General features: G+C 33.0%; 2 protein-coding genes across 2 annotated transcripts; both read left to right on the top strand.

Moving 5' to 3' along the window:
• Positions 1–1,987: 1,987 nt before the first annotated feature.
• On the top strand, positions 1,988–3,061 carry LOC110020332. Its single transcript, XM_020718395.1, has 2 exons — positions 1,988–2,533; positions 2,762–3,061. Exons 1-2 carry the CDS (start codon positions 2,242–2,244, stop codon positions 2,773–2,775), a joined length of 306 nt encoding a protein of 101 aa, XP_020574054.1. The 5' UTR covers positions 1,988–2,241; the 3' UTR covers positions 2,776–3,061.
• A 5,465-nt stretch (positions 3,062–8,526) lies between these two features.
• On the top strand, positions 8,527–13,547 carry LOC110020270 (tetraspanin-2). The gene is made up of 2 exons (XM_020718315.1): positions 8,527–9,170; positions 12,996–13,547. Exons 1-2 carry the CDS (start codon positions 8,667–8,669, stop codon positions 13,305–13,307), a joined length of 816 nt encoding a protein of 271 aa, XP_020573974.1. The 5' UTR covers positions 8,527–8,666; the 3' UTR covers positions 13,308–13,547.
• Positions 13,548–15,000: the final 1,453 nt, after the last annotated feature.

Below are 15,000 nucleotides of genomic sequence, written 5' to 3'. Positions count from 1 at the left end.
GAATATTGTTGATCATTTATGTCTTATATGGTACAATGAATTTAGCCACATGTTGTTGTGTATGTTTCCTCGCTCAATCATTATAGCCAAAGTATCTTCAAACTATTATTCGGAATCACACTTCCTCATACATATGTAAAATAGATTGTTAACGCTCTTGTACGCCAAACCACAATGAACTTTCGACGAAAATTTCTTATAAATATGTCATTGTCATAGTGTATGTCTTGTGAGTGGAAGACAATCATCAATGACTCTTAACATTACTTGATCTTGATCTGTAAAAATTGTAATTGGATGTTTATCATTCATTATTCGAATGAATGTTTTGAATAATCACTTGAATGACTCTATCGTCTCGTCAGATAAAAATTAAATCTGAAAAAAACGTTTTGCCGATGTTGGTTAATCCCTACAAAAGGTGCACAACATAAATTATTATTCAAACGGTAGCTAGTGTCAAGAATGACAACATCCCCAAAACAATCATAATTATGCCTACAAGACCCATCACTCCAGAAAAAGCTTATATGTCTACCCTCCTTATCACTTTGAAAGTCCCATGCAAACATGCTATCCTCAGTTTGTCGCTCCATGAATAATGGTAAGAGAGAGTTGACATCACCTTGTTCAATTCTACTTCTACTTTTCATTTGAATAAAGTTGTAGGCATCTTGCCTCGTACACTCCCAGTTTTCAACTCCCTCAACCTCTATAGCAAGGAAATTAAATGTGTCTGCTGCTCTAATCCCTGAACTTATCATTGATCTCAGCAAATCTGCATTTAACTCGCTAATCTTCCAACTGAAATGTAGAAGGTGCTTGTCACCGGATTCCGCCAAGGGGTGGTTATGAGTTTCGACAAATTTTTTTATTGTTCAGTTGCCATCAACATCAACAGCATAACGAATCATTGCTTGACAGCCAGTTCTTGTATCCGCTTTTTTGTACTTCACCGTATTGACAACTTGTGATTATCTCTTATGACATGCTTTTCCACAAATATAATCCTTCGACTTAATTTGCTTGGATTTAGTCCAATAACTGTTGTGGTCCTTGCGGACAGTGAAACCAACATTATGTGCATAAGCACAATAGTGTTCTTATGCCTCTACCTCATTATGCACAATAGTATTAAGAAAACTATGAACAATTATATCATTGCAATCATTTCCTGGCCCAGGTAACTACAAATTTGAATTATATCACAAAGATAGTCAGATATGCATATAATAAAGATTTTTTTAGGTTATTATTGGGTTATTATCGGGTTATTAGGTATTTCAACATTAACCCACAAATAATCCGAAAATAACATTGTAATAACTCTCAAATAAGTGTAAAAGTAAATATAAATAACCCTAAAATAACCTCAAAATAACCCCAATATATGTAGATAATAAAGATTTTTTTAGGTTATCCTTGAGTTATTATCAGATTATTAGGTATTTCTTCAACAATAACTCGCAAATAATTCGATAATAATATGTTAATAAACCTCAAATAAGTGTAAAAGTAAATTGAAATAACCCTAAAATAACCCCAATATATGCAGATAAGAAGGGTTTTTTAGGTTATTCATGGGTTATTATCGGGTTATTATCTATTTTTTCAATAATAACCCGCAAATAATCCCAAAATAACGTGATAATAACCTCAAATAAGTGTAAAAGTAAATGTAAATAACCCTAAAATTTATTGTTAGATTATTCTCGATTATTATTGAGTTATTCTCGAATTATTGAGAATTTCGTCAAAATAACACGCAAATAATTAAGCCCTAATCATAAAATAAACAAAAAAAATTTACTCACACAATCCAAGAAATAACTGAAAAATGAATTCAATTGAGCAATAAATCTCACATCCGCGTCGGACATTGTTTTCGTCGGACATTATTTTCGTAATGCATGCTAAGTATTTCTTCATCATCACGAGAGAAATCTATCTCCATTGCGTCTATATTTTCATTTCATTTAGTTCTAGTAAAAAAACGCCATTCTTCCTCTTCGCTCGTCCCGGATTTACCAAATCCTCCTATTCGATTCACAGGAGTAAATCCCGAATTTATGGCGCATCATTTTAAGATTTACGGGAGCTCAGGATTTACGGAGGCGGTTTTTGCCATTTGGCAGGATTTAGTCTAAATCCTGGTAAAACCTGCTGCCATAGATTGAATCCTGTTTAAATCCTGCCGCAAACAGTCTCCGGGGTTTTCTGTTCCTTCATCTCTTGACAAGCATGGCGCTTGAGGAGCTCACTCTGGCATCTGTACGCACGGAAGTTGAACAACATGGAAATTATGAAGTGGACGAGGAATATGACGAAGAAGAAGATTCCTGGTCATCGGAGTCGGAGGTGGGCGATGTGCTGGATTGGCTAGATTCAAAAGAGGGCACCGAGTGTCACAGCATAGGGGGCGCATCCTTCTCCGTCTCAGTGGCCCGGCGCCCTAATGCCCGAGATGGCCTTCTCCCTCGCCCGCTGCAACCTCTTTTCAATCGCAGTCAGAAGTTCGCTTCTCACATCCGAGGTAACCTTTTGGAGGTAGCGCTAGATGTTTTGTTCCATATCCATAGATTACGGATTTCATACACGACTATGTTGTCTCTCTCTAAAACACCATAAAATATATCTATTTTTTTCTCGTTGCAGCAACGAGTTCAAATTAATGATTTTGCTTCACTTGTTTCTTGTGACCACGTTTTGCTTTCTTCATCTCTTTACTTTCCGGTGTTTTTATGGGTTGACATTAATTCAGGAATGGGAGGGTAGAATGAATGTGGGCATGTCAAATGCAGTAGCAACTGCTACCCGAGACACTGTACGAGACCTTTGAGATTTTGGGCTGCTAGTGGCTGCTTTTCTAGAGAGCTAATGAGAATCTTCCCAGCCTTAGGGGTGTCTCCCATGGTTCTCATTGGGGAAGATTCCCAAGGCTTCTGTCTTTGTGAGTATTGGAGAGTTTGAGATGAGAGGTTGAGTGCGATTGTATGAGAAGAGAACATCAAATAACTTGTATTGAAAAGAGAGGATCATAGTGTATTATCTGGACCAATTAGCTCGGATGAGAATTTTTTATACCTCTTGCACTATACTCTTTTTTATGCTCGTAATAAAAATTTTTCATGTTTTCTATCTCATGCTTTATAGTTTAATTTTATTTTCATATATTTTGTGATGTAAGACATGATTTTCTCGTTATTTTATACTATGGATTTTGTTCCCTTGACATCTTATTTATGCATGAATTTCTTATATTGATGTGTTAAAATTCTGATTGTAGTTAATTTCTAATCGGATATGATAGATGTTAAAATTCTTTGTGATCTGGGACTTCTAACCGTTGCCTAGAAGAATAACCAGATTAACATACAGTAGCTAGATGGACTAGACATACTGTCATTAGAAAATTACAATCTAGATAGGAGACTAAAGGATTCTTCGGAAACACTAACGGTTAAGTCTAATATGATTTCCAATTCTTTTTATTATTTAAATATGAGCTAAGAAGGACATGTCTTTGGTTGTCAACAATGACGTAGGTTCATAAGAAGAACATCGAGAAACCACATGACCAATGAGTATGAACCTCTCATACCTAAAAAAAATTCACAAAATCCTAATTTCTTCACGCATCAAACTGGACTTTCAAACTATGTTTAACGGCTTAGTAAACTAAAACTTCATCTGTTATAAATATTCTTACAATTTCTTTGTGAGATCGATACACAAACTTTAAAATTCGTATATTAATTGGTATGTATACTTGTGTGATTAATTGGTTTGATTTGCAGTAATTTCGACCATCAGTCATCGCTACTCCTTTTTCGATCATTATCAGTGACTGTCTATCTATTTGTTTTACATTTATTTTATTTGTCTTCAAATTAAATAAAAATAAATTATTATTATTATTATTATTATTATTATTATTATTATTATTATTATTATATATAACATTCTTTTTGCACTATATTCAATTTTTAAGCAATGAATTGACCTCTTATGCACCCATCGAAAGAAAAATTTTTAGAAGAGATATTATTGCAAACTAAATTATTAAAGGGGTATTTATTGTATAATAATTTAAAAAAGGAGGTAGTCAAGCTAGAGTTGGACGACTCCACATATAAAAGTCACCCAAATATTGGATGAGTTGGCAGGGGGGAGTGGAGGTCAATTTTTTTTTATTTGTAATTTTTTTATTTAATTAATTTGATAAGATGCCTTTAAATTTATAGTTATTTTTAATTTATCTAATTAAATAATTTGATTTTAAAAAATAAAAATAATGTTAAATAATTTTTAAAAGTATTTATCAAAATTTTGATAGAGTAAAAATTAAAATTACTTCTATAATTATGAATTTAAAATTTAATTTTAAAAAAATATCTTTTTTCTTAAATTATTGAAGTGATTTAAACGTTAGCATTAAGACAATCCTTTTTATTTTTTATTATAAGTATAAGAAATAATTTAAATGAAAAAAAAATAATTCAATAAATATTTTTTTAATTTGGGTAAAATTTTGTAACCATGTATAGCCCCTTTTAGAAAATTTAAATTGCACAAACTTTAACTAATATTTTTTAAAAAAAAATTCAATGATATCATTTTTTTTTAAATTAGAGTAATAAAAAAATTTATCTATATTATTTTGAAGTTTTCTTTTTCTTTTTCTAGTTGATACAAAAGAAATATTAATATTAAAAAATATATTTGTGGATAAAAGAATGATAGTGATATAAAATTTAATTAATAATATATTTTATTAGTTAAAATATATTTATATTTTAATTAATAATTTTTAATGTAGAGAGAGATAAAAATTTTGGTGACCATAAGAAAACTCAATAATGACATTAAAATTAAAACTCAGAAATTCTTTATTACATAGTAGTGATATAAGAAAAAATTAAGCATCTATTGATGTTGTCTATGTAGAGATGAAATGACATGTGGTCTATGAGTGTATCGATCTGGCCCGTTTCTTGAGTGATCATAGATTTAGGCCTTTATAACATAACTTCTTATTGGTGTTGTGGCTATGCCTCCACTATCTTACTTCTTTCGGATCTTCTAGTAATGCATTTGTGATCTAACTTTTCTTTTGCAAAATAAAAGTAGAATAAAATTAAAAATATCAATATCTTATATTTTATAGATTTTGTGGGTAGAGAGAACTATTGTGTTATGCTTGATAATAATAACTAAATTGTCTCTCAAAATAATCCATTTTTTCTTCCATTGTTTCACCAATACATGTTACACTTGGCTGCCCCATTGTCTTTTTTTTTTGGTGTGTGTATAAAACTCTATGATTTCATTTTTTTGGACAATTTTGGCTATAAGTTATAATTAGGGATTGTATGAAAACATCCTTAATACATCTGTACATAATTTTAAACTTTATAATACTCAGAAATAAAAAAAAGTATGATTTACTCCTCTTACTCTATGCAACAAAAACGCATGGACCTGACACATGATAAATTATAGGACAATTACAATCATGTTTACAATATACACTTTTATCAAAATCAACTCAAATATTTTGAACGAGCTATATACTAGTTTGTTTAGCCAGTTGGCATGCTTCACTTTCATATCTCTAAAATAAAATTTTTGTATTAGCAACAAATTTAGATTCCATGGCTACTAATAATTATTTCATATCTCATATTCATTTTTAAAAAATAATAATAATGTTATAATAGATAACACATATTAGTGTTTGTATATGCAATGCACATGCTTGTCTAAGAACACCATTAGATGATTCATATTCAATAGTAGTTATTATTCTGTCACAAAAACTATTGTCATAATATAAACTCCATTTTGTGACATCTCATTTAACTAGCCATTAATACACTTCATTTCTTATATTAAAAAGATCATACATTTGCATATTAAAAGCATCTAGGTCATTTGCATTTCCAGCAGAATATGTTCTCCTAGAAAGTATTGCTATATCTCTTAATCCCATTTTACATACAACTTTCTTCAAATACTCTCTTAAATGACATAATTTATTATGATATGTAGTATAAGAAAATATCTTTTTGCAACCACTAACCAAATAGAATGCTTATCTAATATTATACAAACATGTTGTCGACATCTAACAATTTTATTATACTCATATAGATTATATAAAACCCACATACGTGAATCATTTGATTTAAACTCAATAATACCAAATACAAGTGGGACTAGACCATTATCGACATCGATACCAAGTTATCATCAGCAGTTAAGAGTGTTCTTCTATACTTTTCTAATAAAAATATACCACCAAGGCTTAACAACGAGCGAGAGTGAGACCAGCCTGAAGATGATGGTCACAAAATTCAAAATGAACTTTAAAAATTACATTATTGTGTAAAATCAATACTTTAAATAGTAGATGACATTACAATTTTTTATAGTTTTTATTAAATGATACAAACTTTTATTATGTATTATTTTTAATTAATTCTGATTATTATATTAATGACCATTGGATTCCTTTCCAAGATAATTATTATACTGATTCATGACTTTAATCATTAGTGGGTGATGTGCAATACCATGACAAACGATATGTTGGTGGGGCCCTATGTATCATGTGATGGGTGAAACTCAAATTTAATTATAGTTATTATCATATAATATTATGTTACATATAATTTGTTGTGTTGTGTCTTTAATTAATTACGATTTGTTATATTAATAATCATTGGATTCCTATCCATGATAATTATTAGGTTGACCCACTAGTTCATCCATCAACGATAAAATCATGACAAGCGGTACGTTGGTGGGGCCCCATGTAAATTCAAATTTAATTATCACTATTAGCAGATAATGTCATGTTATATCTAAATTATTATGTGTTATCTTTAATTAACTATGATTCATCCTATTAATGAATATTGGATTCCTCTTCGGGGCAATTATTAAACCAATTCACAATTTTAGCCATTAGTGAGTGATGTGATAGCATTATGATAACTGATATGTTGGTGGGCCCCATGTCTGTTCTCAAATTTAATTATGATTACTAAAAGACACTCTGTAAGGTTATATCTATTTTACTATGCATTATTTTAATTAATTATGATTTACCATATTAATGATCATTAATTCCTCTCCAAGATAAACATCAGGCTAGTCCACCACTATAACAATTATTCTATCTATAAATAGCTCTTAAGACAATACATCCCTCCTCAGTTCTAGATTTCTTTTCTTCATTCCATTCCATAATGTTAGGAGAAGGGAGTCATGGTAGGAGGCGACAATCACAACTACAAGATATTACCAATGAAGAAAGCATACAAATTCCTCCACTAGAAGTACATAACCTAAGCATTTCTCATTTATGTGGTGCACATAAAGCTGAACATCTAGATGTATTTTTATTTTTTAATTTACTTTTGTCATAGTAAATATTTTTTATTTATGAAGTTTATTTCTTAAATTGAGAACAATATTGATGGATACTAGCCACATTCTAGTGGTGAGACAATGATTAATTGAGTTTCCATGATTTATCGAGACACTTCAAATTATAGTCGTTGTAAATCTTTAACACCTAAGACTTATTCGGATGGATCATAACTTGTTATTTGCCTTAGTGGAGTGATGATCTTCAAATACAAATACAGTTCACCTGCCAGCAGGGCAAACAACAATAACATTATAGGATGTATGTACTATTTTAGGAGTACAATTAGATGGCTATGCTTCAGTTGGTTATAATTTTGTTGGATATGGTTTAAGATGGCTAACATGGTCTTGGATCACAATCATTTTCTGCAATTCTATGTCATGACCCACTAATCCTAATATCATCTTTAAATTTACCACGGAACAAGCATGTGCCCATACTTGTGTTGCACTATGTTTATTGTACAAAATATTTTATTGGGATTCATATATGAATCTCGTAAAATTAGATTTACATGAATGCATTCGTGCACATGTTCTTTTTATGATTGTATATTTTTTTAATGTCATATACATCTCATTCTGAAATTCATGTACAATATCTACCATTATTAAATAAATCTAGAAATATTTTCTATGTACTCATTAGGTGTCACAATTCTATCACATCTATATAGAGAGTTAAAAGAGGCTACAAAACCTACTAGAGTTATTATATCATTTCTAAAAATTTCTTCCCTAACAGAATTATGTCGAAGCACACCACAATGCCAAATGCAGTTCGAATGATACTTTTTTACTATGATTTTTTTTTTTTTCAAGAACGATGCACATTCGACGATCTAGTGACATACCCTTCAAAAAATTATTACATCAGAATTCTTAACGTAATTTCCGTTATGAGTCCAATAATGAGACGTCACATCTTATCAAATTTGGACATCAAATTTAAAAGAAAAAATATTACCTCAGGAGTACTGATGCATCAGTACTCCAATGAGGGGTGCCACGTAGGTACCACGGTGGGACCATTGCCTACGTGGCACCCCCTCATTGGAGTACTGATGCATCAATACTCCTGAGGTAATATTTTTTCAATTTAAAAGCCTCTATTTTATCCTAGAAATAAGAATCTAACCTTCCCACTTTATTCCCCCCAGCTTTCCCATTTCCTCTTCCTTCCTCTCGCTCCAAAGAACCCTATTCCCCATTCCCAACCTCCTTCCCCAATGGGCCTAAGCAACAACCTAATCGCAATCCTCAACTTCATCGCCCTCCTTTCTTCCATCCCCATCATCGCCTCGGGCATCTGGCTCGCCTCCAAGCCCGACAGTGAGTGCATCCGTCTAGTCCGATGGCCTGTCATCATCCTCGGCGTTCTCATCCTCCTCGTCTCTCTAGCCGGCTTCGTCGGCGCTTACTGGAACCACCAGTGCCTTCTCGCGGCCTACCTATTCGTCATGGCAACCCTAATCGTTCTCCTCCTCGCTCTTCTCGTCTTCTCCTTCGTCGTCACCCACAACGATGGCGCGTATGATGTTCCAGATCGGGGGTACAAGGAGTATCGCCTCGCTGGATTCTCCGATTGGCTTCGGCATTACGTGGGTGATGATGGGCATTGGGTTCGGATCCGGGCTTGTCTCGCTCAATCGGATGTGTGCGGGAAGCTTGCACGGGATGATGCGTATTTCACCGCCGATCAGTTTTTTAGGGCCGATCTCTCCCCGATTCAGGTAAGGATCTCGCTACTGTTCTGTACATTGCCGGCTATCAGTACTCGTGTGTGCTCTTGTGTGTTTATGTTTTGGGTATCGGTTTTGGAGTAATTTACGGATAAGACCACTGGTTGGTGCGCCGCGTGGCTGGCGTTTGGAACCGAGGGCAATCTTTTCCATTTATCTTTTGCTGATTGACCTAAAAGGGATCATTTACATGCATACCACCTAAAATCTATATATTTCTATATCGAACACAAAATTTAATTTTTTACATTTATAATACCCAATTATTTCATATCACGTAAAAAAATAGGATTTTTTTTTTTATTTTTTAAAAAATAAAATGCATATTTTCAACATAGATACGGTGTCATATGTAAATATTGAAGTTTAGATATTAATATGTAAAATGTCCCTTTAAAATATTCAATTTTTTTTAAAATAAATGTAATATAAAAATCAATTGATTATTTTTTTTGTATATTATCTCAAAATAAAGTCAGAATTTTTTAAAACTGGTTCTAATCAAATTTTATAGCAAATCTTGATCAGTGTGGCTACAGTACACTAGGTGAAATATATAAGATAAATATTAAATAAATAGAAGCACCGAATAGGAAATACAATTCAATTACTTTATAATATTATAAAATACTTTATATTTTGTTATTAATTGTTTATTATTATTTTTCGCATTTGATGTAAATGTACATTCTCTCTCTCCATTGAAAGAGCATGGACGGATCATGTAAGGTTCAATAGTTCAATTTATCGAGATTAAATTAAAGGTTTAATTAAATGACATAATAAATATTAAAATTCTTTATATATTACTTAAATGACCAAATTTGCTTTAAATATGAGAGCTAATGTCTTAGATTAATTTCAATATTGAGAGTTTTTATTGTATCTTTACTCTTCAACATTGTGTGAGGTCACTAAAATTTTTTTTGGTCTTCGGAGATTAAAGTTATTAATTATGATTATTTGTGGAGTAATTCAATCATTACACATAAAAGTTGAGAGCTTGATGTACTTATAAATATGAGGAGTTAGGTGTCGTGATTTACAAAAATTTATAGTTTTTTTTTATTATATACTATTTATATCTTGCTGTCTTATTAAAAAAAAGACAATGATAAATTGATCATATTATGAATGTTATCAATATGAGTTTGGTAGTGTTGTTGAGATGGATGTTTGTCTCATTTTGCTAGGTTGTCCATGGGAGTTTGATGTGGATGCACATGACAAAGACAGAGGAGTTATTTCTTTTTGGTAGTGAGAATAATAACGTTGCTACCTTTTAGGGACCCCTAGCTTCAATGTTAATTGCACTTCCATCCACTAGGTTCTGTGTCTAGATGAAATAGAGCATTCATGTTCTGCTTCATGTGGTTATTGTATTCGGCTTTGATTGAGTGGGATGCCCTAAGAAATTCTCATATTAATGAAAGAGTAACCTAGTCTTCAAGTGTATTATAGTCTGAATGATACCAGAGTTGACCAAACAATAATAGGAAAACCAAATTTTATTACAGAATTCAAGTAGGAAATTACAGCCAACTTACAGGAATTTGAATTGCAACAACTGAAAACAAGAACTCAAGCTAGGGGGTAGATCCAAGGGTGGTCATGGTGGTTGGCGAGGGTTTGGAAGATGGTGTGTGGCTGGAAAAGGTGGTTGGTAAACAGAAAATAGCAAGACAGTTGTGTTCCCGGTGCTGGACAGCAAGCAAACAGAAGGGAGCAATTAGGGAGTGCTGTCCGGGGTGATGGCTGTAAGGATGGAGGGCTGAAATAGTGGTGCCAGCAAAGAGAAAGGGCAAGACAGTAGCAGCGACAATGGTGGAGGGTTGGAACATTAATTGGGGCGAAGAGGAAAGGCTGGATAAAGGAAATTTGCTGGAAAATAGCGAAAGGGCTGCTGTTGGGGCAGACCTGTAGCGAGGAGGGAGACGTTACAGTGAAGCGGGAGGGAAGTGAAAGGTAAAGTGAAGATACACACCACCTGGAGACCAAGATACAACCGAAGCACCATCTGGAACCTCAAGATTCTACCCTCAAAGGGAAGAGGAAATGTCGGCAGTTGTCCCTATACCAAACACCAAAAACTAAACCTAAAATATTTGAAAAACAAATGAATAATAATAGGATAACTAGGATAGAGGACCGACCGACTTCAGAACATTGAAAAAACCTAAACTGGTGTGGTGCAGGAATGAAAAACGGGTGCAGCTGATGTTCGTTGGAAAAAATCATGTGTGGAATGCGATCCTGTCTTTGCTTTGGATGCCCCGTGTAAGTGCGGGAAGGACGCTCGTGTCACTGAAGGAATTATCAGTCCTTCAAACTATTCAACATCAAATTATTCTGGTATTGGTTGCAAGTTTATTAAACCTTTCATACTATCATATGAGTACTAAGGAGCATGAGACCCTACAAAATATTGTCCATCATTTGCTAGCCAAGCAATTCAGTTGGGTTACTTTTAATCCTTGTGTTGTATTGGCATTGTAAGACTTAAAAAATGGAGGTTGGAAGATATTTGTGGTTGGTCGAGCAATGAATAATCTTAAATGCAAGTAACAGTTTGCTATCCCATGTTTAAAGGATTTCTAAGACAATTTGAAGGCCTGAGCATTTGCTTTCCAAATCTCATTTGAAAGGTAGTTACCATCAAGTAAATGTTACTAGGCAAAGAATGGAACGCCATATTCTTGAAGAGGGACATTTTTATGAATGTAAAGTAATATCATTTGGAAAATACAATGCCTCATGTAATTTCATGCGCCTCTTGCTTGAACTTTTATAATCTTTCATTTGTCAATTTCTTATGGTTTACTTCAATGATATCTTAGCCCATAATATGACACAAGAGGAGAATCTTGCTCAATTTTGTGCTCACTTTTAAGAAATGTTCTTTCCTCAACAGTCGGGTCTTATTTCTTAGATGTGTTATCAATGATTAAGGCTTCGAAGTGGATCATGCCACAAAACGCATTTACTCGGTGGACTACTCTTCTAGTGCCCAAACTGTTTATCAAACTTATGGGTTTTGATATCTAGAAGGATTTGTACAATATAATGAGGTCTTCAACAACATTTGTATACAAAGTCAACAACATGGCAATACAGGAGAGTTCCATACATAGTAGGGCTTATGTTTAAAGGTAATTAGCTTCATCTCCTGAAAACGTCTATGCATGAATTTAGTATCCAAGACTTGAATGTAGGAGAAATGGCCGCCCGAGACAACACTATAGCTGTTCTTGATGATTATTTCTTCTCTATAAATGTTTCGAGACTGTGGACATCACAAAATTGTGCGGCGATGCGGGGTTTGTCATATAACTAAGGGGCATGCCTAATACACTAGACTCTACACACCATTGCCTGTGCTAGACAACATATGGGAGAACATTTGTTTATAGTTCATGTTGGGTTTGCCAAAGACTCAAACGAAAGCACTCATTCTTGTCCTGGTAGATCAAGTTTAAGAGATGGCTCCTTTTATCCCTTGTTGAAAGACTATGGACATGTTTGACATTGCTAATTTAACTTTTTAAGAAATGATTCCACTATATGGAATATCGAAAACAAACAGTGCCGATCATAAAATTAAATTTTTAAGCCACTTCAGTTGCATATTATTGTGAAAATTTGAATCAACATTCACATTTAGAAATATGTATCAGTGTAAATAAGTTTAGGTATTTTGATATGTAAATGCATAAGAATTGTGTGGGTATGTATGTAAATTTCTCTATTAAAAATATGATATTTTAAAAATCAAAACTTTTCAACTTATTATATAATCATGTTAATATGTTGGTGCAGTCTGGATGTTGTAAGCCACCAACTGTGTGTGGGTATGCCTATGTGAATCCTACAGTTTGGGTTTCCCCTGCGAATGTTGGTGCAGACCCAGACTGCTATGCCTGGAGCAATGACCAGGCTCAGCTCTGTTATGGATGCAACTCGTGCAAAGCCGGGACGATCGGAAACCTGCGCGGTGAGTGGAGAAAGGCCAACATTGTTCTCATCGTTGCTGCAGTCGCCCTCATCTGGGTGTACATCATTGGCTGCAGTGCCTTGAAGAACGCACAGACGGAGGAACTTTTTCAACGATACAAGCAGGGATTTGCGTAAATTTAAATTGTGAATTGTTAGATAGATGAACCGGTTTACTCTTCTTTGTAAACTATAGCACTTGCAAATTGCTATATTTGATCAGGGTCTGGCCTTGTTATATATGCAGGTTGTGGCCAGTTTTCGTTCTCTTAGTTGCTGCTGGGCAGCTTTAGTTGACAATTATGTACTGTGGCTATTGGTAGTGATATTGTTCATCTTTTCTTGTTGTTTTATTTATTTATTTTAATAAGAGTGCTATTCTCTTTTTAAGATTTTTATTTTTTCATTGGAAGATTTACTTAATGCCACTCCATTTCCATGTGTTTGCATATCTAACTCCTAAACTTCAATTGTTACTAGCATACCTCCTTTGAAAAGGTGTATTTAGGAAGAAAATAAATTGGGTAAATATTTGAATACAAAATAATTTAATGTAAGAATTTAGAATTTATCTGACCATTTCTCTAACAATCCAATTTATTGAGATGAATTTTTATATTATCTATTTGTCCATGTCTCCTCTTATACTTGGTCCATCTACATGTACTTTAAATTTTTTAAAACATAAATAATTGTAAAATAAAGCTTACATTTCATGAAATAATTCTACATGGTCCAAGTAGCTTCTTTGATATATCATTTGGGTGTGGTGTATGCAAGGTTAGTAGACTAACATATGGTCTCTCTATGATGCGAACAATCAGTTATAATAGCTCTAGTAGGCTTTGTTGCCTCTTTTAACTCTCGATATGGATGTGGCTGTACTTCGACACTTAATGTGTACATAGAAAATATTTCTAGATCCTCTAATAATGGTAGATATTGTATATGCATTTTAGAGTCGGATGTATTAGACATTAAAAAATATCCAATCATAAAAAAGAACATATGCACGAACACATTGATGCAACTCTAATTTTATGAGATGAATCCCAATAAAACATTTAGTACAAACAACGTAGTGCAACATAAGTTTGGGCACATGCTTGTGCCATGGTAAATTTAGAGGTGATATTAGGATTAGTAAGGTTATGATATAGAATTAGTTCAAGACCATGCTAGCCATCTTAAGTCATATCCAACAACTAAAGCATAAACATCTAATTGTACTCCTAAAATAATACATACATCCTACAACGTTATTGTCATTCCTCTGCTAGTGGGTGAATTGTATTTGTATTTGGTGATCATCACTCCACTAAGGGAATTAACAGGTTATGGTCCAACCGAATAATTCTTAGGTGTTAAAGATTTACGACGACTATAATTTGTATTGTCTCGATAAATCATGAGCACTCAATTGACCATTGTCTTACCATTAGAAGGTGGCTAGTAGCTGTCAATATTGTTCTCTATTTAAGAAATAAACTTCATAAATAAAAAATATTTAATATTATAAAAGTAATTAAAAAAATAAAAATACATCAAGATGTTCAGCTTTATGTGCACCACGTAATTGAGAAATGCTTAGGTTAAGTACTTCTAGTGGAGGATTTTGTGTACTTTCTTCATTGGTAATATCTTTTAGTTGTGATTATCGATGTATTGTCTTAAAACGTATTTATAGATAAACTAATGGTAAAGTGGTGGACCAACTTAATGATTATCTTGGATAAGAATCCAATAATCACTAATATGATAAATCATAATTAATTAAAGATAAAACATAATAAATTAGACATAACCTTATAGTGTCTGTTAATAATTATAA

Source organism: Phalaenopsis equestris, unplaced genomic scaffold, assembly GCF_001263595.1.
Source record: "Phalaenopsis equestris unplaced genomic scaffold, ASM126359v1 Scaffold000094, whole genome shotgun sequence".
Lineage (NCBI taxonomy): Eukaryota > Viridiplantae > Streptophyta > Magnoliopsida > Asparagales > Orchidaceae > Phalaenopsis > Phalaenopsis equestris.
Note: the sequence above shows the minus strand (reverse complement) of the source record. Positions and strands in the feature narration are given on the sequence as shown.

What these genes read in the sequence shown, in the direction of transcription:
- LOC110020332 (XM_020718395.1), top strand. Translation starts at nt 2,242, where the DNA reads ATGGCGCTTGAGGAGCTCACTCTGGCATCTGTACGCACGGAAGTTGAA.
- LOC110020270 (XM_020718315.1), top strand. Translation starts at nt 8,667, where the DNA reads ATGGGCCTAAGCAACAACCTAATCGCAATCCTCAACTTCATCGCCCTC. An exon ending in CCGATCTCTCCCCGATTCAG is followed by an intron (nt 9,171 to 12,995) that starts GTAAGGATCTCG and finishes ATGTTGGTGCAG; the next exon opens with TCTGGATGTTGTAAGCCACC.